The following is a 22,604-nucleotide window of genomic DNA, read 5'->3' on the forward strand; positions in this document are numbered from 1 at the left end:
TGGGGGGCTCGACCCGCCGATCGATAAATCTGAACGAACTTCATGATCCCAACACGCTGCCAGCGGGAGATAAAAGAGCGAGGTTAGCGCCCTCCCTCTGACGTGGGTTTCACCCCCGTCGTCGAGGCCGCGGGGCGAACGCGGGCTGTAACGGCTTCGCCTACTCTCATACGCAGCGTTTTGCCAACTTTCGCTGTGCTGTTTCTCTCGGCCGGCACGCCTCACTGGCTTTCTAGGGCTCCTCTGCGAGCTTTTTAACTTTCTGCTGAGACTGTCCTCCGAGAGAGACGGCGTAGAAGTATTGGCGCTTCACATTTAGCTCAATATCAGCGAGTAGCGTTTTAAAGAGTAGCCGGCAGGAAGGAGAGTCACGGCGCCCTTCGGTTTTAAGTGTTGGTATAGATGCGCCGAAGAATTTGAAGTGGAGAGAGAGACATGGCCGAGAGAGAGGGAATATTCTCAAAGGGTAAATCATCACATTTACCCTGACAGACAAAGAGGACAGCGGGGAAATCTCTGTAAAGCATCAATGCCCTGTCTCCGTCTCTCAACTCTCCCTCACACACACACTTTGGTTTTTTTTATTACTGAAGAGGGTGTGTGATATTCTCACTTTGTTATTTATTGCCTTCCTGGTTTTATGGACTGTTATTTGCGCCGTCGAGGTGCAGTTTTAGTATTAGATAAATGGTCTGGGTGAAACAAGTTTGTGGTTTGGTGGTGTCGAACAATAAGCCGCAAGAGGGTAAAATCACAAATGCACCACTTTTGTGGCTTGAAAATGTTCAACAAAAATGGAAAATATTTAAAAAATAACCGTAATATAGTTTGTTTTATAAACTGTAGGTTTTTTTAATAGTTGTCAAGCGACATGACTATTTAAAGGAATTGTTCATTCAAAAATTAATATGTAATTTACTCGCTCACATGTCAATCCAAACCTGTATGACTTTCTCCTGTGGAAGAAGAACAAATCAGTCACTGAATGAGTCAGTGAAAAATGAATCGTCACTCTTTTCCATGGAATTGGCAGCTGGAGCTTTGTAATCTTGCGAAAAGCACCATAGAGGTAGTCCATACCACTTGTGCACTATATTCCAAGTCATTTAATAGCTTTGTGAGGTTGAAATTTCAAAGGTATCAACTGAAAATCTTCTCCTTTAGTTGTTGCGATTGGACCATTAAATCAGTGAATTAAGATTAAAACCTCAAGACCAAGTTTGGTCTGAATTTGTCATTTTGTGAATTACTCATTCAGAGCAACTTTGTGAACTGAATTTGCTGATTCTTGATCCTTGCACACTGAGTCCGAAATTTTCGTATGTATTTTTTCGTATTTGTTATCCTAAAAATTTGTCAAGCACAGAAACCTTACACACTGAGTCCGATGCATATTAATTAATCCGTTGCGAAAAAATTCGCAAAACAGTACTAAATTGAGTCTTCAAGCAGTGAGGATGATTTTGTTCTTCTAGCTTCTTAAAAAGAAAGGAAATATTGGGTCCATCGATCCAATCCTGAGATATCCACCTTTTTCTTGTCGTAAAAATGGGCGCAGCCATTTGTAAATTCTATGGGTCTGGCTTCCGGTCTCATCTGCATCCAGCTATTTTTAGCTGTTCAAAACAGTTCGTTTTGCTGCTTGATATTGAAAATTGGTGTGTCTTATAATATTATTTTAATGTATTATCTTATTTATGAACACACTGGTTTGTAGTGCAAACGGTTTTACCATTTACTGCGCGTTGTTATTCTCCTCGTTATTTAGCGGTTAATGATCCGGAAGTCTCACCCATAGGCTTACTTCCGCGTTGAAGAAAAAGTTGGATAGAGAGGAAGGAGAGTTCCCCCTCCTTATTAAGGAGCAGCGGGATTATCCCGGGCGATTCAAAGTTTACTTCAGGATGTCAGTGGCTCAGTTTGATGCTTTGCTAGCGATACTAGAGCCACATATTAAAAAGAAAACCACCAATTTCTGTGAACTCGGTGTGCAAGGATCTTTACAGTGCTTTGTGCTGCGAGACGAAGTGGATGAACTTGACAATCGCCATTCTGGATTTTGCCGTTCGCTTGTACAGTGGCTCTGAATTGTCAAAACACCTCTCAAAATGCTTGCTACGGATGTGAAAAATGCAGAAAATCGAAGCCGATCCGAATTTTTTTATGACGGACGAAAGTTTCTGAGGCAGTGTGTTAACGTGATTGGCACAACATGAGGTTGTATTTATTTTTTCAACGTGCGAAAATTTCGGACGAAAAATTCGGACTCAGTGTGCAATGGCCATTAGTGTTTAATCTGAGCAACATGACACGAGGGTAAAACCACGTCAATCCAAATCTGTATGACTGACTTGACGTGTGAAAAAGAATGAATCAGTTGTTGAATGAGTCAGTGAAGAATGAATCTGGCACTCTTTTCCATACAGTTGGCAACTGGAGCTTTAAAGTCCCCATGAAATCAAAATTAAAGTTTTTTGGGTGTTAGTATCAATATGTTAGTCTTAAGGTTGTCTATAAGGCAGTGTGCTCCAAAACAGTGACAAAACTCGCATTTATAAGATATAAGCATTCAAAGCTTGCAGTTCGTCACTTACGCCAAAACGCATTTCCTGTACAGTGAATGGCTCGAAGTGCACAATGTAGGTGATAGGGAACGATTCAGACAGTGTAAATATGCTTTCAATTGGTGCAAATGAGGTCTGGTTTCACATTGTTTCACGCAAACCGCAGCAGCGCACACAGTCTGATCCGGACTTTGGCTCCGGTCCAGAGACGCGATGGCACGGAGCGGCTCATATGTGCGAGACGGCATATATTAAAGGGGTCATATGATGCTGCTAAAAAGAACATTATTTTAATGTATTTGGTGTAATGAAATGTGTGCAACTACACAGCCTCAGCATGATTATATGACCACTATTTTGTTTTACTAAGAGTTTCATATTGAATCTAGGGGGTAGTCTATTAGACTGTGGCTGTCAAATGTGGCTTTACCGAGCTCAACGGCTCTGGCCCGAGCAGATATAAACAAAATGCTATTGGCTATTTTAAAAAGGGGGCGGGGCTGCTCGATATGTCCCGCCCTCTCTTCCTGTTTCAGTTGAAATTACGTCACCACATAAAATAAGGCACTTCAGGGGACCTTTAAGTTTGGAAAAAAAGCACCATAAAATTAGTCCATACGGCTTGTGCACTATATTCCAAGTTATCTAATAGCTTTTTGAGTTTGACATTTGTTATTCAATGAAAATCTTCTCCAGTGGTTGTGACCAGATCATTAAATCAGTGGGTTGAGCACAAGAACCAGATTGGTTTGAATTTGTGATTTGTTGAAGACTTAAGGCCAAAGTACACTTTGGTTATTACGCATACGGGAGGGTCCACGTACAGTGTGCCTGACCCAAATTTCATCACCAGAATAGTATACTGCACATGCACCCATCCGATTGCGTACTTTGTACGCGCAGGTCGCACATGCGCATTGACTTGGTTTTGCACTTTCACTAATCAGTTGTACCACAACGCTGGCCCCGGACTGATGGTTCATAGTAGAAAACAAAATTAAAGAGACGGAACAACAACAAAATACGAAGTATACTTTGGGCTTTGCTCAGACCAGTTTTGTGAACTGAATCAACTGATTCATCAATTTAATTGGTTACGAATGGCTACTTCTCCTAATGAACATGCCAAGTAGAGCTAGGGTGAATGCCAAGATTAATTTTGTTTATTATGGTCTATTTGCCCAAACAAAAATGTTATATGGCTTGAAAGATTTGAAATAAATTTGCATGAGTCATATTAACCTAATTTTTTGAAGTTTGAAAGCTCCAGTCCCTGTTTATTGCAGTTGTATGCAACATAGCAACCTGTTCAACACAAATTACTCTTGTTGTTTTCCACAGAAGTCATCGTATGAGTTTGGAATGAGAAAATCATGGATTTTGGGTGAACTATTCCTTTCATAAAGAATTCAATTGATGTGCGGTCACCAGGTGTGCGCCTGTCGGCATATTTTATAAACGGCTTTGAACATGGCTCATCCAATCCGCTTTTAGAGTTTGAGCTCTATAATACGGATCATTTAATGCTCAACCTGAGACATGGAGGAACGACCTGAATGAGCAGTGATTTGTTTCAGGAGTTGCAGACTTGACTCGTGATTATTGAATGATCTCTCAGGTCGCTTATACTCGCACATGGCACAATAACCCCCTTTTTCTCCACGGGGTCAGAGAACAGGGTGGCAAAGCCTCTCTTTGTGCCACAAACAGGATTTCTCCTGCATTCTGTAAAGCCGCTTTATGCAGCAGCTTTGTGTGTATGTGTGTCCAAAGCTTTGGAGTGATGTGGAAATGTGGAGAGCTAAATGGATCAGGAATCTCTCCAGTGCTGCGGCCAGTGACATATGACCCGGCCCATGACCGGCAGGGCACTGCATGCTTCATTTGTGGTCAAAGAGGGCTATTTACTTTCCTTTTCCAGCTTTTTTCCCCCCTGCCAGCTCTTTCCTGTCGTTCTCCATCCGTCTTTTTTTACTTGAATCCCATCCGGGCTCTCACTCGGCCCCACATCAGCTGTTCTTCCTGCTGCAATGCAGAGGTTTACTGACAGTTTGCTCAGAGTTTGAGCAGAGAGGTTTTGCCGGTTTTTACCTGCTACCAGTCTGATTCACATTTGTGGGCCACATTCAGTAAATACAAATTTCTCTGTAAATTGTTTATAAAAACTGTTCTTCTGTGACTTGATTAATTGAAGGTTTTCTTAATTAACAGACTCCATGATTAACTTATAGTTCTAATTTAAGAAGAAGAAAAAAAGCTGCTTTTTTTACAGCATTTTTTTGTCACAAATAAAATGTTTGATTTTAATAATAATTAGTTTAAAATATATTCAAAGTGTTTTTGGATATTAAAACCGGTTGCAACTATTTATTTTTAATTTGCATCCTCATCTTCTAGCTAGATAATGTTTTCTTGATGACATTTTAATCAGCTAAATTTTTAACAGCAATGTTTATCACAGAAAACCAAATGCATTAGTTTGCAAGGCATAAAAATGTGCACATGATCAACAAACATAAGGGGTCGTTTATTTTTGCACTTTTGCAGTTTCATTTGGTGTAATTACACACATAAAAAAAAGATCACTCAAAGTTCACTTTGAGCTCACTCAAAAATCCAAATTCAGTCAACATTTACTCGCCTTCATGTCATTCCAAACCTGTATGACTTGCTTTTGGGGGTTTTCAGAAGAAAGTATGCTACCATTCAAAGGTATTGGATAAGATTTATAAGATGTTTTTGAAAGTTTCTTATGCTTATGAAGGCTGTATTTATTTGATCAAAAATACAGTAAATCAGTAATATTGTAAAGTATTATTATTATTTAAAATAACATTTTTCTATTTAATATATTTCAAATGTTATTCCTGTGATGCAAAGCTGAATTTTCAGGAGTCATTCTGTCATGCGATCCTTCAGAAATAATTTTAATATACTGATTTATTGCTCAAGAAACATTTCTTATTCTAATCAATGTTGAAAACAGTTCAAGTGCTGCCTAATATTTTTGTGCAAACCATGATACATTGTTTTCAGAATTCTTTGATGAAAACAACAGCATTTATTTCAAATAGAAATCTTTTGAAACATTACGAAACAAATGTCTTTATTGTCACTTTTGATCAATTGAATGCATCCTTGCAAAATAAAAGTATTAATTTATTGCGGGAAAAAAACGTACTAACCCCAAACTTTTGAAAGGTAGAGTAGAGTACGTAGGTTTATGCGCCTAGTAGTTTACTGTTTACAGTCAGTTTGATTTTGTCTCTAACCACAGACCTCAGCAGAGATTGTCAACATGGTCTTCAGTTGAGTATCTACGGTTGTTCGAGAGCATGTATTCGTCATTGTGTCTTTGACCTTGGATCTGACCTTCTTCTTATCTATATTTCAGCTCTCATGTACCGCAGTAACAGTCGCGTGATTGACTGAATTGCTTTGGCGATGCGCAAGCTGCATGCAAACATGCCTAGAGCACTCTCTCTCTCTTTCTCTTTACTCAGTGCTTCATCAAAATAGCTCCTTGTCCTTCCTTCCCCTCCCCAATCCCTCCATCCTTATTAAGAAAAGAGCAAGAGAGAGAGATCAAGAGATGGAGGACTACATTAGTTGTGCGGTGGGTGAGTGGAGTGGCACACAGAAGTCTCTTCCAGCCAGGTCTGGCTCTCTGGGGCATAATGTGTGTATCAGCATCATTTAGCACATACTGTTTAAAGAGTCGGGAAAGGTCATGGCTGCGAGGGGAAGCCTGCGGTGGGAGGGAGAGGGGCGAGGAAGTGAGTTGATGAATGTGTTGAATAAAGAATGCAGTTTGCCGGCTAATGATCTAATGGCTTCGTGGTGTCTGTGCATACGATGCGTGTCACACACCAGAGCTGCTGTCGCCTGCAAGAAAACACAGACTGCTGAGAACACCTGCAGCATGTGTGTTGGTTTGGTCTGCTGGTGACCGAACATGAATGTGTGTGTGTTTTGTGTGTCTTCTTTTCCTTAGAGGAAGACGTGGAAAATTTCGAAATGGCAAGCTTGCCTCTGGATACGCAACGAAACATTGAAGCCGACAGCTTTTGGTGCATGAGCAAATTGCTGGATGGGATACAGGTATTTGTTCCACTTGAGGTTTGACTGGTTAGATGGGAGATGTCATAACCATCTTTCTCCAGTGTTTTCCATTCAAAAGTAGCCATTCGTTCTAATTATTTTATTTATTTATTTTTTAAATATATTTTTATATTTTATACTATTTTATTTTAGTTTGCACAAGCAGTTTATCAATCCTAACTATTTAATTTCACCCTTGTCATTGTTTCTTTTTCTTCCTCTTTATCAAAATAATTATCTATGTCTTGTTACTCTGAATATTTTATGGAATTTTATTTTTTAAAAACAAAAATTCATATATAAACAAATGTATAATACATTTTATTCATGCCATCATCGTTTTTCTTATTTCTTTTTATCTTATTCTTATTCCTTTTTATTTCTATAAAATTTCTAATAATAATAATAATCTTTTTTATTGTTGTTACTGTTATTTTATTTTATTCAAAGGAGAAAAATTATTCTTTTCTTCATCATCATCATAATCTTTTTATTGCTACTGTTAATATTTATATAATTTTCTATGAACATATATAAATACATTTATACTTGGATTTAATTTCATTCATGTCATTCATGTCTGTTTTTTTCTTATCTTACTTTCTTATTCTTATCCCTTCTTGTATTTTATTTAATGGAAGCAAAATTATTTTTTTCTTCCTCTTGTTTTTCCTCCTCCTCATAATAATAATAATAGTATTCAAAATAATTTTTCGAAAAAATCTTTTTTGTTGGTATACTGTTACTAATATTTGTTATAAATTTTAAATAATTTTCATTTGATTTGTGTGTCAACATCATCTTATTCCTTATTTTTATTTCTCTTCTTTATTTCTTAATAATAATTATCCCATACTTCACAAAATTCTATTAAAATACATTATGCACCAGCAGAGCTACTGCCATTAAGACCGTAATGGTAATAGCTTTCTGCAGGCATTATAGACCTTCTTGGTCCATCTGCAGTTCCCTGAGGACAGTATCTCTTCGGTGTCTTTTTATGTGTCTTTTTATTAAAACTAAACCCTGTAGTGGTCATCCTGTCCTTTTGTTCTTTTCCAAAAGCTAGAGACAAGTTGAATCCAATGCAATAAAAAAAAAGACTCTCTGACGGACTGAAAAAAGGCACCGACTTTGTTGTGCTTAAGCCCTAGAGGATAAGACACTTACACGCCTAGGGGAGAGAGACATAAAAACTTGGAGAGGAAGTTGAAGCTAGGACGTTTAAGCTAGGGGGATTCAGATCTTTGGCTGTGTTCCCTTGAGAACGGCCCTCTGTTAGAGTGAGGCGAGCGTGTGAGCGCACTCATCTGCAGGCGGGCGCAAGGGTCAGATGCAGGCCGCAGTCAGGTTGTCCCGTGGGCCGCTCTGTGATGTGCTCATTGGCTGAGTGGAGCCGAGCTGAAGGGCAGAACGCGCGCACGGATCAGAACACAGAATGTGTCTTCCTATGCAGTCGTCCCCCTGGGCTAACACACGAGCCGCAGACGGCCATTGGCCCTTAATGACCCACAAGGGATGAGGAACAGAGATAGAGAGACGGAACAACATTCGTTACGAAATAACGATAAATGTGACTATATTGTGCCCACAGTTCCTAGTTAATCACCTGGTACCAAGCCATGCATCAGAGGTGTCGTTCAGTAACTTGCTTTTTATTTCATTTTATTTTACCATTATTGTTACTGTTTTCTCTTCCTTCTTTTTTCCAATTTATTTTACTTTACCATTGTTGTTACTGTTTTCTTTCTTTTCTTTTCTTTTATTTTACCATTGTTGTTATTGTTTTCCCTTTCTTCTTTTTATTTGATTTAATTAAATTTTTTTCAATGTTACTTTACCATTGTTGGTACTGTTTTCTCTTTATTTTATTTATTTTTTATTTTATTTTAGTTGTTACTGTTTTCTCTTACTTTTTATTGTATTGTATTATTTTATTTTATTTACATTTTTGCACAAGCAGTTAATAAATCCTAACTAAGTCATTTCACCCTTGTCATTACTGTTTTTTTTTTCTTTTCTTTTCTTATTTTTCTTTAACTATTTATTTGTTTTTAGTTTTTTTTGTATTTAATTTAATTTTAATTTTATTTTATTTTTCAACTCTGCTTCTTTTCAACCTTTCGTCACACAGCCAACTTTTTTTTTGTAAGCAGTCTATTAATTATAACATTTATTGTTTATTTGAGGTCTCTTAAAAGCATTTTTACATGTTTAGTTTTAACAATTACCACGTAGAATAAAAATTGCAGAGCTTTTCATGTCATGTAGGTCAAAGTGGCACACAATGCTTATATTGAGCAATTGAAGCTCTTATATAAGTCCTGTGAAAGAGCCTTAGTGAGTTGACAGAATAATTATTCATGTTCTAAATTCTGCCTTTGTTTTTCTCTATCAGGACAACTACACATTTGCCCAGCCTGGGATTCAGATTAAAGTGAAGGCGCTGGAAGAGCTCGTTAGCAGAATAGATGGTAAGATCATGTTGACAAACACATCAATTCCTTTCACGCTTCATAGAATTAAAGTAATTGTTTGTGTAAAAATAAGAATTTTGATAATTTGCTTCCTCTTGTTCATTATAAAAAAAAATCTCAGAACCACTATATACTGAAAAACAAAATTAAGTTTAATAAAAATGAACATTTTCAAATTAAATTGTGTTTTGGAATTGAACAGACCCTGGTCACTGTATGCTTTCATTGTGACAAAAGAGCAGCGTAAACATTTTTTCAAATTTCTCATTTTGACTTCCCACATGAAAAACTATTTGCAACGACATCAGAATGAGTAAATGTTTACAAAATTGTAATATTTAAGTGAAACGGATATTTCAAATGTTTGGGGTAGTTGGTCCTGGTCACCAAGCAAGTTACCTTTGAAGCTACTTAAAAGAAATCACTCTCTTTTTGCACTTTGTTTTTGACATTTCAACAAAGCTGTACTCGTAGATATATTTATTTCTTTTTTCACTTGTTGTAGCTGTTGTTCTTTTGAGGAGCATAAAAGTTTTGACAGGTTTCTATGAATAGCCGCTTTTTGCGACACGTCAGGGTTTTTTTTTTAACACCCTCAGAAGCTTCAGCACAAATAACACATCATGACTGGCAGAGCGAAATGGCAAAGTCTGGAGTCCCTCAAATGATCTTATCTTTTTTGCCCTTTGCCCTCCAGAATGATGTGCACTAGTTGTATCGAACCATAAATAGCAGTGCAAAATGTTCAAAACAACAAGGAGCTGTTTTTCTGCCCGGGTGCGATCTTGTTCGTCGCCTCGGAAAAGACTTGTTTTCCCATGGCGTTGGCCGTTTCTGTGTCTTGGAATCACACGTTTCCATTATGCCACTAGTCCGCCTCTGTTTTTTTTTTTTTTTTCTTTGAGAGTGTTTATACCATCTGGACGACGCCTCCCCTGTTCAGAGTGATTGGTGTGATAAGCTGAACAGCCCACACTGAAACTCTCGGTGAGAGCCGCCGCGCGCCTCTTTCCCATCCATCAGCATCCACCAGCACCGTGAGCAATAGCAGACCCCACAGTCTCGCCGGGGAGCACAGGAGAGAAATCATTTCCCCATAAGCCCCTGCGATTAGGGTGTGAAGGCAAATGGAAGTGAGCTGAGAGGAGAGATGAATGGAGTGAAGGGAAAACAAATCGCACTTTCAGAAGACTAGTCAGGAAAATACACTAGTGAGTATCTTGTAGATGTACCAAATGGTGTTTTTAATTAAATGTTGGAATGAGTAAAATGACCAGCGTTCAACTTGATAAATAAGCTTAGCTGTGGATAATTAGTCATGTGTGAATTATAACGCACTGGTTTTGAATCGTTGTTAACTGTTTGCCTTCCCTGTTTAACATGTGATAAATTATGTTACATAACATGTTACAGAGTATATTTAGCAGTCCTTAAGGCTGGTATTGAATGTGTTTGACAGCTATTAGTTATTTTAATAAAGCATACAAATAAGTGCAAAATTATACACTTTTTGTAAAAATGATTGCAAAAAGTTTATTTATTTTGATTGAATGAAGTCTCTTATGCTTGCCAAGGCTGAATTTATTTGATGAAAAATACAATAAAAATGGTAATATTGTGAAATATTATGACAACTATTTTAATAAAATGGCAAGTGTTTTATAAACCATTTTAATACATTTTATATGCTATTATGCAAAGCTGAATTTTCTGCATCATTACTCCAGTCTTCAGTGTCACGTGATCCTTCAGAAATCATTCTGATATGCTGATTTGCGGCTCAAGAACTAATACTATTTTTATGCATTAATTTATGAACCATTATAAAGACTAAAATAATTGAGATGCTGTCCGAAACGTTTGCTGTTTTTCTTTTATTCATTGCACGTATTCACTTTGCAAATGTCTTTTTTTATTTTATTATTATTATTATTATTAAAACAGTTGTGAATAAAGTAGCATTAGGGCTTATTCAAACCAATACAAAATATTGGAATTTAACTATGTATTAACTAAATGTATAAACAAAGTACGAGTACAATGCCTCAATTTGTGATAGCTCTTAAAACATTTTTTAACGTTTATCTGGAAAGTTGAGTTTTTGTTTTGTTTTTTTCTCGGAGGACCAAAAAACAAAAAAAAAAGTAAGATATTTTCCAGAAAATGACAATGGTTTCAATGTTATGGCACAAGAAGTTGTTTGCAAATATTTTATACTTTCATTTTGTTTGCTGGAATCGGAATCATTATGAGCAAAACCTTTTGTTGTTGTTTTTTTAAAAGAAGTGGGATTGTGAAAGAAGTGAATTTGTGATCATGTCAATCCTCACACCAATGACTCACTCCATTAGTTGAATCCATTATGATGCAACCCTTATGTAACATCTCGAAGATCGTTCATTATTAAAACCTTTTTTTGAAATGTTATTTTTGCTTTTATTCGTGGCAGTAAGAGTTTCCATTTTCCTTCTGATAGGTCCGACTCAGTACTTTCAGAAACCCGTCACATTTTCTCCATCAATATCTATCAGGAGTCTAGTCAATACAGCCGCTTTCGAAAGCCATTCTTATTCCGTTCAAAGGCCGAACGAGAGCTTATCAGAAAAATCCCTCTCTCAATGAGCTAAGCACCAGGCCTACTTTTCCTTTCCACCCCAACCTTCTCTCTCTCTCTCTCTCTCTCTCTCTCTCTCCATTCAATCGAATATAATTACACACACGTTAGGGGTCTATAATGTTAATTCAGTGAAACAGGTGTGGGGAGAATTCAACAATAGCCGGTGATCTTAGGGCCAGAGTGTTTCTTTAAACAATGGGGGTCCATACATGGTTTACAAAAGCTACTCCCAGTGCAGCACTTTGCCGAAACTACCAGCAAATGAATATAACTCCCCTGTGCTTTCTTCTCTACACCCACAGAGGATGTCCACGTGCACTTTCAGAAGTATGAGGTGGAGTATCTGCAGTTTGCTTTCCGCTGGATGAATAATCTGCTGATGCGGGAGCTGCCGCTGCGCTGTACCATTCGCCTGTGGGACACCTACCAGGTACTGCTGCACCAACACCAGCCAAAACGTGGCACGAGATCTCGTGAGATCCGATGTGTCTCGCGAGATCTGACTGAAGACCTTACGAAGACGCGCGGTTTCATTTACTACACACATACTGAAGCACGCGTGACACTCGCGGTGATTTCAGCGTCTTCCGTCTCACTAAATGGGGACGTAAACACATGAACAACATCTCCAGAACTGCTCTAAGAGTCACTTCATGAGCATTTTAGCGTTTGATTTGAGTAAATCTAGCGTCATATCACATACACAGAACTGTAAAAGTATTCACGGCAACCCGTCAAAATAAAAGTATAATTAGACATGCTAAAACACAGAATTTGGTAACAAAAAATATATATAAATAATATGGTGAGAAAAAATAAAACATTTCATAGGGCCCTAAACATGTAATTTTTGTTAAACTTTTAATAAATTGATGTGAAAATGTATAAGTTTAATGATTTTAATAAGAATAAAAGATTATTTTTCCCTATATATTTCATCATTGAGGATTTTTTTTTAAAAGTCTAAAAATCTTGTATCGTCTCGTTCTCGTGAACCCAGTCTCGTGTCTCGTCTCGTGGGATAAGTGTCTCGTAACACCCCTATGTGCTTCTATGTCAAATTTGTCATTTATCTGGCGATTTTATTCAAAGTGGCCTGGGGTTAAGTGTCTTGATCAAGAACAGTGGTGCTGGTTCATGGATCAGCTGAGTGTTTGAACCTACAAACTTTTGGTTACTAGCCCAGAACTTGAACCTCTAGTGGGAGTGTAATTAATTGTGCTTAGAATTGGTTTTCCAATTCAGTTACTTTAGTGCACTTCATAATTATTTTTTAAATGTGCTGACTACACAATTCGCCTGTAATGAAGTAGGGGTGTAGTAATTGTTTTTGCTAATTTCTAAGTTTGCTGTTCCCCAACTTTTTTGGAAAATAATCATTATACCACCTAATTAATATTAGAATGCATACTTGAATGACTCCTCTGTTGTTTTTGCTGTATGTTATGGGTAATTGTCCACTTGTTATTTTTATTTAGTATACTTTAATTTTGGCAATTATAATTGATTATTCAATTCCATAATTGATGCCTTTTTACACCCCTATGTCACCTCCCATTACGTGGTTTCCAGGAAGAATGCAGACTTCCATGAATGATAGCTGATCTTCAAATAATTTTTCAAACGCTTGAGAGGTTATGGGTGACACGTCCTTGAAGACCACGCTGCTCATACATTTTTTTTTTTCTGTTAAAATGGCAAAAAGGTGTGCACTGCTCGTATTCCTGTCATTCATTAATATTCTTTTGATGAGTTTCCTTCCACTGATTTCCTTTCGTGTCCCGTCTGCATGTCCTTTCTCAGACTTTCTTTTGATATTGCTTGAGAGGTTATGGGTGACACGTCCTTGAAGACCACGCTGCTCATACATTTTTTTTTTTCTTGTTAAAATGGCAAAAAGGTGTGCACTGCTCGTATTCCTGTCATTCATTAATGTTCTTTTGATGAGTTTCCTTCCACTGATTTCCTTTCGTGTCCCGTCTGCATGTCCTTTCTCAGACTTTCTTTTGATATATCTCCTTGCTCATTTCTTTGTCCTTTACATCTGCCTCCATCTATCTGCCGCTCCATCTCTCATGCATGGCGTTTTGACATGGATCTGTTTCCACAAGGTGGGTTTTATTGGATAAAGGGGAATAGTTGTCAGGTGACAAGTGCAATCCGAGATAGGAAATGGCGAGCGGTGAACCATTATGCACGCTTGCATGTCATTTGCTTCTCTTCGTTTTGAATCAGTGATGTTGCCAAACATTATTGATGGCCATTTTGGATCATCAGCCCCTTAAAGGCAACATATAAAACACCTTTTACAGATTTTGACAATTTTTCTTATACATATTTGTAAATTTTGTAAGAAAAAAAATTACTGAATATAGACGAGCTTGCTTGACGAGCACAGTTTTCCTCCAGGTTATTTTCCATCTGTTCTTATTTCACAGTTCCAGATTTATTTTTTTTTGGTCTTTATTTCCTCAGGCATTTTTCACAGCAAGGTCAGGGTCGGGGCGAGCAGGAAAGGTGGCATTCACCCACCTCACGGGAAGTGTGTCAATGAGGCCAGCTTAACACACAGAGAGAAACTGAGCCATGCTGTATGTGTTTTCAAGGTTAAGCCATGCTTAAACTATCTCTTGTGACCTGCCCTGCTTCCTTCACACACCAATGTATGCAAATTTAATGATAGATCAAAGAGAGACATGCAGATCAATTGCTTAATAAAAAATGTGATGTTTTACCTCAGAACAAATCCTTAGAAAGGGCCTAAACCTTGTACATTCACAACGCATTTACCTTGTGTAATGTGATGTATGTCAGAATACAAAATATAACGGAATATTCAGTGTTGTTTGGTAATTAATATTACTGTATATGATCAGTTAAAGGTTTGGAGTAATTGTTTGACGATAAAATGCAGTAAAAACTGTAATATTGTGAAAAATTATAATTTAAAAGAACTGTTTTGTATTTGAATATTTTTTACTATGTAATTTATCCCTGTGATGACAAGCTGAATTTTCATCAGTTTTGAAAAGAGTTTTTGCTGCCTAATATTTTTGTAGAAACCGTGAATTGTTTTTCAGGATTCTTTCATGAATAGAGAGTTTTAAAAAAAGTAGAAATCTTTTGTAACATTATAAATTGCTAGATGCAATAAATGTATTAATTTCATGAGTAATGGAATATTCCTCTCTGCAATCACATGATATTAAAATAAAATTAAGAAATAAAACGGTTCTTTTTAAATTGCTTTTTTTTTTTTAACAATGTTACTGTTTTTATTGTATTTTTAATCAAATAAATGCAGCCTTGGTGAGTTATTATTGCCTTCTTTCAACAATATTTTAAAAATCTTAATTATTTCAAACTTTTGACCAGTAGTGTACATTATATCTTTCACTAGATACACGTTCTTGCTTGCATCAGTTTTTCACATTTTATTTGTGATGTTAAATTCTTGACTTTACAGTTTTGACTCATAAAACAACAAATACTATAGACTTTATCTTCATTTCAATATACCTTGGAGATTTGTGTTAGAATAGATTTGTTTTAAAATGTTAAACAAAATGGTAAAAGGTCATGTAAAATATATAGTAGCTCGATGCTGCATTGGCAAGAGGTGCATATAAAGCAAAACTTCGAATAGAGCTGACTCATGAATATTCATTAAATTACCTGAGTGGGCTGGCCAGTTATGTAGCAGCATCTGCATGATCCAGTTAATATTCATGAGTTCAGCCATTACTTATTGTGACGGCGTAATGAGCTTCAAAACATTTTGTATTTTTAATTTTTTCATTATGATAACTTGGACTGATGAAGCATGCACAGTAAGACAAGCAGATTGGGTACATTCTGATTTCATGTTGCCATCTAGCATTAATTACAGTCCTTTTTATTGTCATTTTGTATTAAACTACCATTGTTCAAATGACACTTTAGGCTTTTCTGATAACACTGAATAATATGTTCCTGATTAATTGTTAATGGATACATTCATTGGCATTATCCAGTGAGCAGACACATGTTGCATGTTCGGCAGACCAGAGCAAGTTGATTAGATGAGGGCGTTTTGTCCAAAAAGGCAGAGAAAAGAGCCTCAACTTCTCCTGGGCTCCTTTATCAGGTCCCTCCTGTAATTGCACGTTTGGCACAAAGACTCACTCCTCAAGATCAATTAGAGGTGCACAAAGAGCCCAGGCCAGAAAGAAAGAGATGTGGGTGAAAGAAATGAAGAAGGAGAGGGAGAAAGAGCTGTGAAGACAAAAAGGAAAGTCATGTTAATGTCTGACTGATGTTCTGAAGCATCTGCATCTCACGTCCCCTCCATTAGTGAGATGACTGCTGTTGAGAGGTGGAGGAGGGAACGCTTGGCTGTGAATAACCCCATGTCGAATGCATTCTTATTGGAAAGAGGACTTAATCATGAACGCTTCTTTCTTCTGCTTTTGTTTGCTTAGTCTTCAATCCTCTTAAGGCTCCTATCTCTTCTTTCTCTCTTTAGCAGTCCTTTCTGGCTTTTTCTTATTCCTTACAAACAAACAAGTACTCTTTCAGTACCATAGTGCAGTGATGATGTCATACATGTCAATACTACGGTACTTGTATACTTGGTCCACTATAGATTGAAAAAGGAGAAACAGTATAATTGTTGAAAGAATTGAGCTTTATTCAGCAAGGATGCATTCAATTGATTAAAAGTGACTGTAAAGGCATTTATAATGTTACAAAAAATTTGCATTTCAAAATAAATCCTATTAAACTTTCTATTCATCAAAGAATCCTAAAAAAAGCATGTTTTTATTAAACGCACAACTTTCAACTTTGCTTTCAACATTGACAATAATAAGAAATTTGTATTGATCAGCAGATCACCATATTAGAATGATTTCTGAAGGATCATGTAACTGAAGACTGGAGTAATGATGCTGAAAATTCAGCTTTGCATCACAGGAATAAATTAAATTTTAAAATATATTAAAATAGAAAGCTGTTATTTTAATATTTTTACTGCATTTCTGTTTTTTTTATATTTTTGTTGAACATTTGTGTTTGTTTGTTTGTGTGTGTGTGTGTATATATATATGTGTGTGTGTGTGTGTGTGTGTGTGTGTACAACTGTCCTGAGTAAGATATTTTACATTAAAGATATTTACATACAGTATAGTCCACAAGACGATACAATAGCTGAAATGATTAAAATAACCCCCTTCAAAAGTTTGGAAACCCTTAATACTGTGTGTGGTTACCTGGATGATCCACGACTGTTTTTTTTGTTGTTTTTTTTTGTGATGGTTGTTCATGAGTCCTTTGTTTGTTCTGAACAGTTAAACTGAGCACTGTTCCTCAGAAAAATCCTCCATGTCCTGCAGATTCTTCAGTTTTCCAGCATCTTTTGCATATTTGAACCCTTTCCAGCAGTGACTGTGATTTTGAGATCCGTTTCTTTTTTTTTTTACACTGAGGGCGATTAAGGGACTCAAACACAGCTATTAAAAAAGGTTCAAACATTCACTGATGCCCCAGAAGAAAATACGATGCATTAAGAGAAAACTTTTTGAATTTGAAGATCAAGGTAAATTGTACTTAATTTGTCTTCAGGGAAACATGCAAGTATATTCTGTTGCTTCCGAAGGGCAGTACTAAATGGAAAAAAAAAATATTTCAACAAAATAAGAAAAATTTGGACGACATCATCCTGTTTAAAAGTTTAGGCTCTTAATGCATCTTGTTTCCTTCTGGAGCATCAGTGAATGTTTGAACCTTTTTTAATAAGCTGTTTTTGAGTCCCTCAATTTTCCTCCGTGTGAAAAGATGAATCTCAAAATCATACAGTCACTGCTGGAAAGGGTTCAAATATGCAAAAGATGCTGGAAAACTGAAGAATCTACAGGACCTGGAGGATTTTTCTGAAGAACAGTTCTCAGTTAACTGTTCAGAACAAACAAGGGACTCATGAACAACCATCACAAAAAAAAAAAGTCGTGGATCATCCATATATGTATATATATATATATAGTTATTTTTCGGACAAGATTTAAATTTTTTCTTTTTAGAAACATCTTGTCTTAACAGTGTCACTCTTGCTATTTTCACACAGAAGTGCTCTTTAGTTCCTGATACACAGTGTATCTACTGGCAATTTTAATAAGTTGTTACTTTCAGAAAGATTAATTGTCAAGTGAGATTTGAACCCGGCGACTCGTCACACTTCAAGAAAGAAACATCTCTTGACTAACACATTTCATAATTTGAGAAGCGATAAACTCAACTCCTAGATTCGCTCCTGGTTCTTGCAATTTCTTTGTGCCTTCATAAAAATCCAACTTTTTCCTCCTTCCTCATTCTCCTCTTCTTTTCCCCCTCTTTTCTCACTTCAAGAGGGACCAAGAGAAATGAAGTAAACAAAGCTATTTATAACCGCTGGCTGCCTCTCTCAAGTGGCTAAATGTACCACACTGTACACAGCACAAGTAGAGGGGGATGCTGGGGAGAGAGGAGGACGAATGAGGTGGTGGGTGGTGTCTTCTCTAGATACGATGGGAATAACTAACACGACCTAATTCCCAATCCAATAAATTAGATAGATGGTAAAACTACATTAGGAGCTCTGTGTGCAGGCGCTCGACTGTAGCTGAATAATTTAACGAATAATATGTGTTGTCTTAAAACTCTTATTACTCATGATGGAAGTAAACCGTTGTTTTTATTTCTGGTTGAGGGAATGTGCAGTCGTTGGAGCCATGGCAAAGCCAACAAAATCGAAATGTATATCCCAGCTTTTACTGGGAGATGGGTTCAAATCCAGCCCGCGCTGTGACCTGATACCTTTTATCCCCTCCTTCATAATGTCTTTGTGTTTGCTCTGCTTTTCTAACCAATAAAGACAGAAGAATCTTCTTGCAGATCTTGGCTATACAGCAACCATTCATATTGACAAGTCTTCTGAAGTCATAAGTTACCTTTGTGGGAGAAACAGTGTTATTTTAATAAAGCAATAAGCCCCGTGAAGCTGTGGTTTACAGTGAATTTATAAAAGCTTCGCGGCGTGCCTAACAACGCCCCTCAGCTGTTATAAATTCACTGTAAACCACGGCTTCACGGGGCTTATTGCTTTTATAAAACGGTTATTCCATATACGTAGTTAGGTTTCACAAAATAAAACAGAGCAAATAAAGTGTAATGATATTAATAAAAACAGAATTCTTCCACCAAACAATGTAGTTCCTCAGAAACAGTTGTGGTTGCAACAAAGTGGTTGCCAAGCAGCACACAAAGTAAACAAAGGTGTATGATTGTAGAGTAAAGCTCCATTCACACCAAGAACGATAACTATAAAGATAACTATAAAGATAACGATATTAGCGTCCACACCAGCGAACGATATCGTCTGTTTATTCTAAGCTCACGTGCGTCTGCCGCTTTAAATTCTCGAGCTCATTATAGCAGGATGGATTCTGATTGGCTGTCAATGTTTGTATCGTTCATCAGCTGGAAAAAAATCGTTCTGGAAGTGATTCCAACGATATTGTTTCTCTGTGCCTTTATCGTTATGGTTGTGGTGTGGACTGCTATTCTTTAATATTGAGAACGATTTTTAGAACTATATCTTTATCGTTATCTTTATAGTTATCGTGCTTGGTGTGAATGGGCCTTGAACGCGTCTCAACCAATCAGAATCAAGGACCGGAACTATCCGTTTTATAATATTATTTATGTAATAGTATAGTGTTTATTAATATTCTGAATTAGCTTTTACATTTTCAGTTTTCATTTTAATTTTACATTAAGTTTTAGTCATATTATGTGCATTTGTCAATTTTATCAGTTTAAATATTTTAGCCAGTATTCAGCTTTGTTATTTTTTTATTTTTATTAATTTTAGTACTTCAACTTAATTGCCAAAGTAACGTTTCTAATTTTGTAAGTTTTTTTTTTTTTTTTTAGTTTTTCATATATCAACTTTATTTAGATTTTTAATAGTTTTAGTTAACAATAACAGCACTGGTGAGGAACAGAGTGAAATTATAATCATTATTTGTTGGAAATCTTTCCTTTTTTTCAGCTCCCAAATCTTTGTTCACGTTAGTGTTCAAAAATGACCAGATTTGATATCATTGGTTCTCAAAATATGGTTAATATTATTGACTTAAATTTCAGTATTTTTGTCTGAATTTCTTCTAAGCTGTGGTATTAATTAAGGAGACTCTAAATATGGCACATATGGTACATACTTTTGACACTTTCATGTTGTTTTTCATAAACTGCTAGAAAACAAATGTGTGAAAATGTAAAAAATAAAATAAAAACACTAACAGCTAACAGAAAATCATTAATTATGAGCAGGCCGAATCAAGCCAAAGATGACTTTGGTGAGGAAAAAACTTGGTATGTTCAGTATGACAAAAAAGCTTTAAAAGGAACCTCACTTATATACTTGCATGGGTTTGGAGCATCGCAAGGGCGATTAAATTATGACTGAATTTTTCATTTTGGGTGAACTATTGCTTTAGAGCTTAAAACTGGTAACTGGAAGGTTGCTGGTTCAGTCCCTGCAAGGAACAAACCTCAAAGCCATCATTATTTTGCCTTTTGAGAAAGGCATTTAACCCCAGGGGCTGAGTCTCTAATAAGTGTGCTGTATGTCACTTTGGATAATCATCTGCTTAATGTCTACTTACTAATGCAAGCATGTGTGTTCTGCTCTGTGTCTGCTCTTGATCTTCAGGCGGAGTCGGAGGGATTCTCCCATTTTCACCTCTACGTGTGCTCTGCCTTCCTCATCAAATGGCGCAAAGAGATCCTATCCATGGTGGACTTTCAGGTACCGACAACCTCCCGCATATTGCGTGTGTCACGGCCGCTGGGCTCCGTGAAGAAGCGTGTGTCGTTTACATGTGACCGTCTGCGCTTCCCACACATGCATGCATCACTGGAAAGCGTCCCGGCCGTCACTTACGCCGAGACTATCGGAGTAATTGGCCCTCCAGTGGAGCAGCCTCAGCTGTAACCGAATTTCACAGGCCAGCGGATTCACCACACCTCAGCGCCCACGAAACGAGAGCGTTCTGTTACTCACCCCCCATTCTCACTATTCCGCGCTCTCTTTCAAAGGATCTCCACGCCTCAGCTCCATCTCTGATTCTCTCGTTTATTATTTGCCTCATTGTCAGGTTGGGTAGAGAAGGGTTAGATGAACAGCTATTTGAGCATGTGTTTATACTTGGGCTGTCAGTGGGTTAAAATAATCACATTTAATCATTTATGGACTGATGATCATGTTCACATGAACACTTTTTCGAAATGTGCTTTTATTTGATTAAAAAAACTATATAATAATAATAATAACAACAACAATAATACCTTTATCTTTTTTTAGGAAAAATATTTTCGTCATATTTTAAGAATTTTCACATGATCACAGATTTTCTTTTTTCTTTTAAATAATAAAAATATTTAATAATAATATACTATACATTTGTTATTATTATTAAGATAATTTTAAGAATAATTTGTAAATATTAATTATTTGATATCATATTTAAATGTTATATTGTTTTTGAATTTTCAACAACCTAAAGCTTTTTAGGATATTTTTATTTTCGTATTTAAATTTGATTTTACATCCCACATTTCAGTGTCGTCTTAGTTTTTTGGACCCCACTCTTATGTATTTTTTTCGCTGTCAAAATCCAGTCAGTTTCTCACCAAACATCAAAGACATTTTGTTGATGTTTCTACAGTCTTCTGGTGTTTTAACCGTACAAAAGATAGCATGTTGACTGAGTTTCATTTGTAGGTGATAATTCACACTTGTTGAGCTTTGATAGTAATTAATTTACAGCAAATGTCCCATCTGGATTTGATTTATAAATAAATTAGCCACTACTGATGTGTTTCTCCATTATTTACTGATAAATGAGCTTCTGTTTACAGGATTGCTGTTCCTGAGAATTGAACAAAGACGCCTGTGCTTTTGACATTTCCGACTATAAATCAATCAAAACAAAGCTATTGTGATGTAGAATTAGGTTAATGCCATAATGGTTTAAAGTAAATTTAACAGTGTTGAACATCTTTAATTAGTCGGTTTATATTCTTGCACACACATGTGATGTAATGCCAGACTATTCGGTCGATATATATATATATATATATTGGTGGAAAGCCCACACACACACACACATACACACGCGAAACACAAGCAGCGACCTAAGAGCAGCGCCAATCATGAATCACATTATCCTAACATTGTAATCATGCCGTGATTGCAAGCATTTCGAGTTGAGAACAGTAAAAATGCATTTCAGAGAACAGATAATAGCCAGGAAACAGTATTTTTGCGGTGGAAAGCTGCTACCGGCAGCTGTATAAAAGCCACTAAATGATCCAGTTTTATGAAATGTGTTTTTATGTCTTTTCAGAGCCTGCTAATGCTCCTGCAAAACCTTCCCACAATACACTGGGGCAACGAAGAGGTGGGTTTGCTACTGGCGGAGGCCTACAGACTCAAATACATGTTCGCTGACGCTCCGAGCCACTACAAGAGATGAGAGAAGATGATCCGACCTAACAACGGGATCGGTCCAAACGGCTCTTCTTTGCTCAGTTTAATCTGACTCAGCAAAGATAGAGCTCAACAATTTTCTCCAATGACGTCAAATTTGTTACAATTCACGATCAAGAACGAGACGCCGGGTTAAACAACCACGGACAAAACGGATATTTTGTAAAAAACCTCCCAGAGGTCTTGATGGCTGACAGTTCAATTTGCCTGCAGATGACTTCAGAAGATAACTGACAGTGAGATGCCGAGAGCCGAGGAACAGTTAGCGATTATCAAAC

General features: G+C 36.8%; 1 protein-coding gene across 1 annotated transcript in view; it reads left to right on the top strand.

The window, feature by feature from the left end:
* Window positions 1-22,333, top strand: part of LOC107725284 (TBC1 domain family member 22B-like) — a 43,978-nt gene extending 21,645 nt beyond the window's left edge. Inside the window, exons 8-12 of the mRNA XM_016534496.1 lie at window positions 6,559-6,665; window positions 9,064-9,139; window positions 12,062-12,189; window positions 20,488-20,583; window positions 22,184-22,333. Of these exons, the coding sequence (XP_016389982.1) occupies window positions 6,559-6,665; window positions 9,064-9,139; window positions 12,062-12,189; window positions 20,488-20,583; window positions 22,184-22,312 (536 nt within the window). The 3' untranslated portion in view covers window positions 22,313-22,333. The remainder of the gene's footprint in view (window positions 1-6,558; window positions 6,666-9,063; window positions 9,140-12,061; window positions 12,190-20,487; window positions 20,584-22,183) is intronic.
* The last annotated feature ends 271 nt before the right edge of the window (window positions 22,334-22,604 follow it).

This window comes from Sinocyclocheilus rhinocerous, unplaced genomic scaffold (assembly GCF_001515625.1).
Source record: "Sinocyclocheilus rhinocerous isolate Xijiao unplaced genomic scaffold, SAMN03320098_v1.1 scaffold785, whole genome shotgun sequence".
Classification (NCBI taxonomy): domain Eukaryota; kingdom Metazoa; phylum Chordata; class Actinopteri; order Cypriniformes; family Cyprinidae; genus Sinocyclocheilus; species Sinocyclocheilus rhinocerous.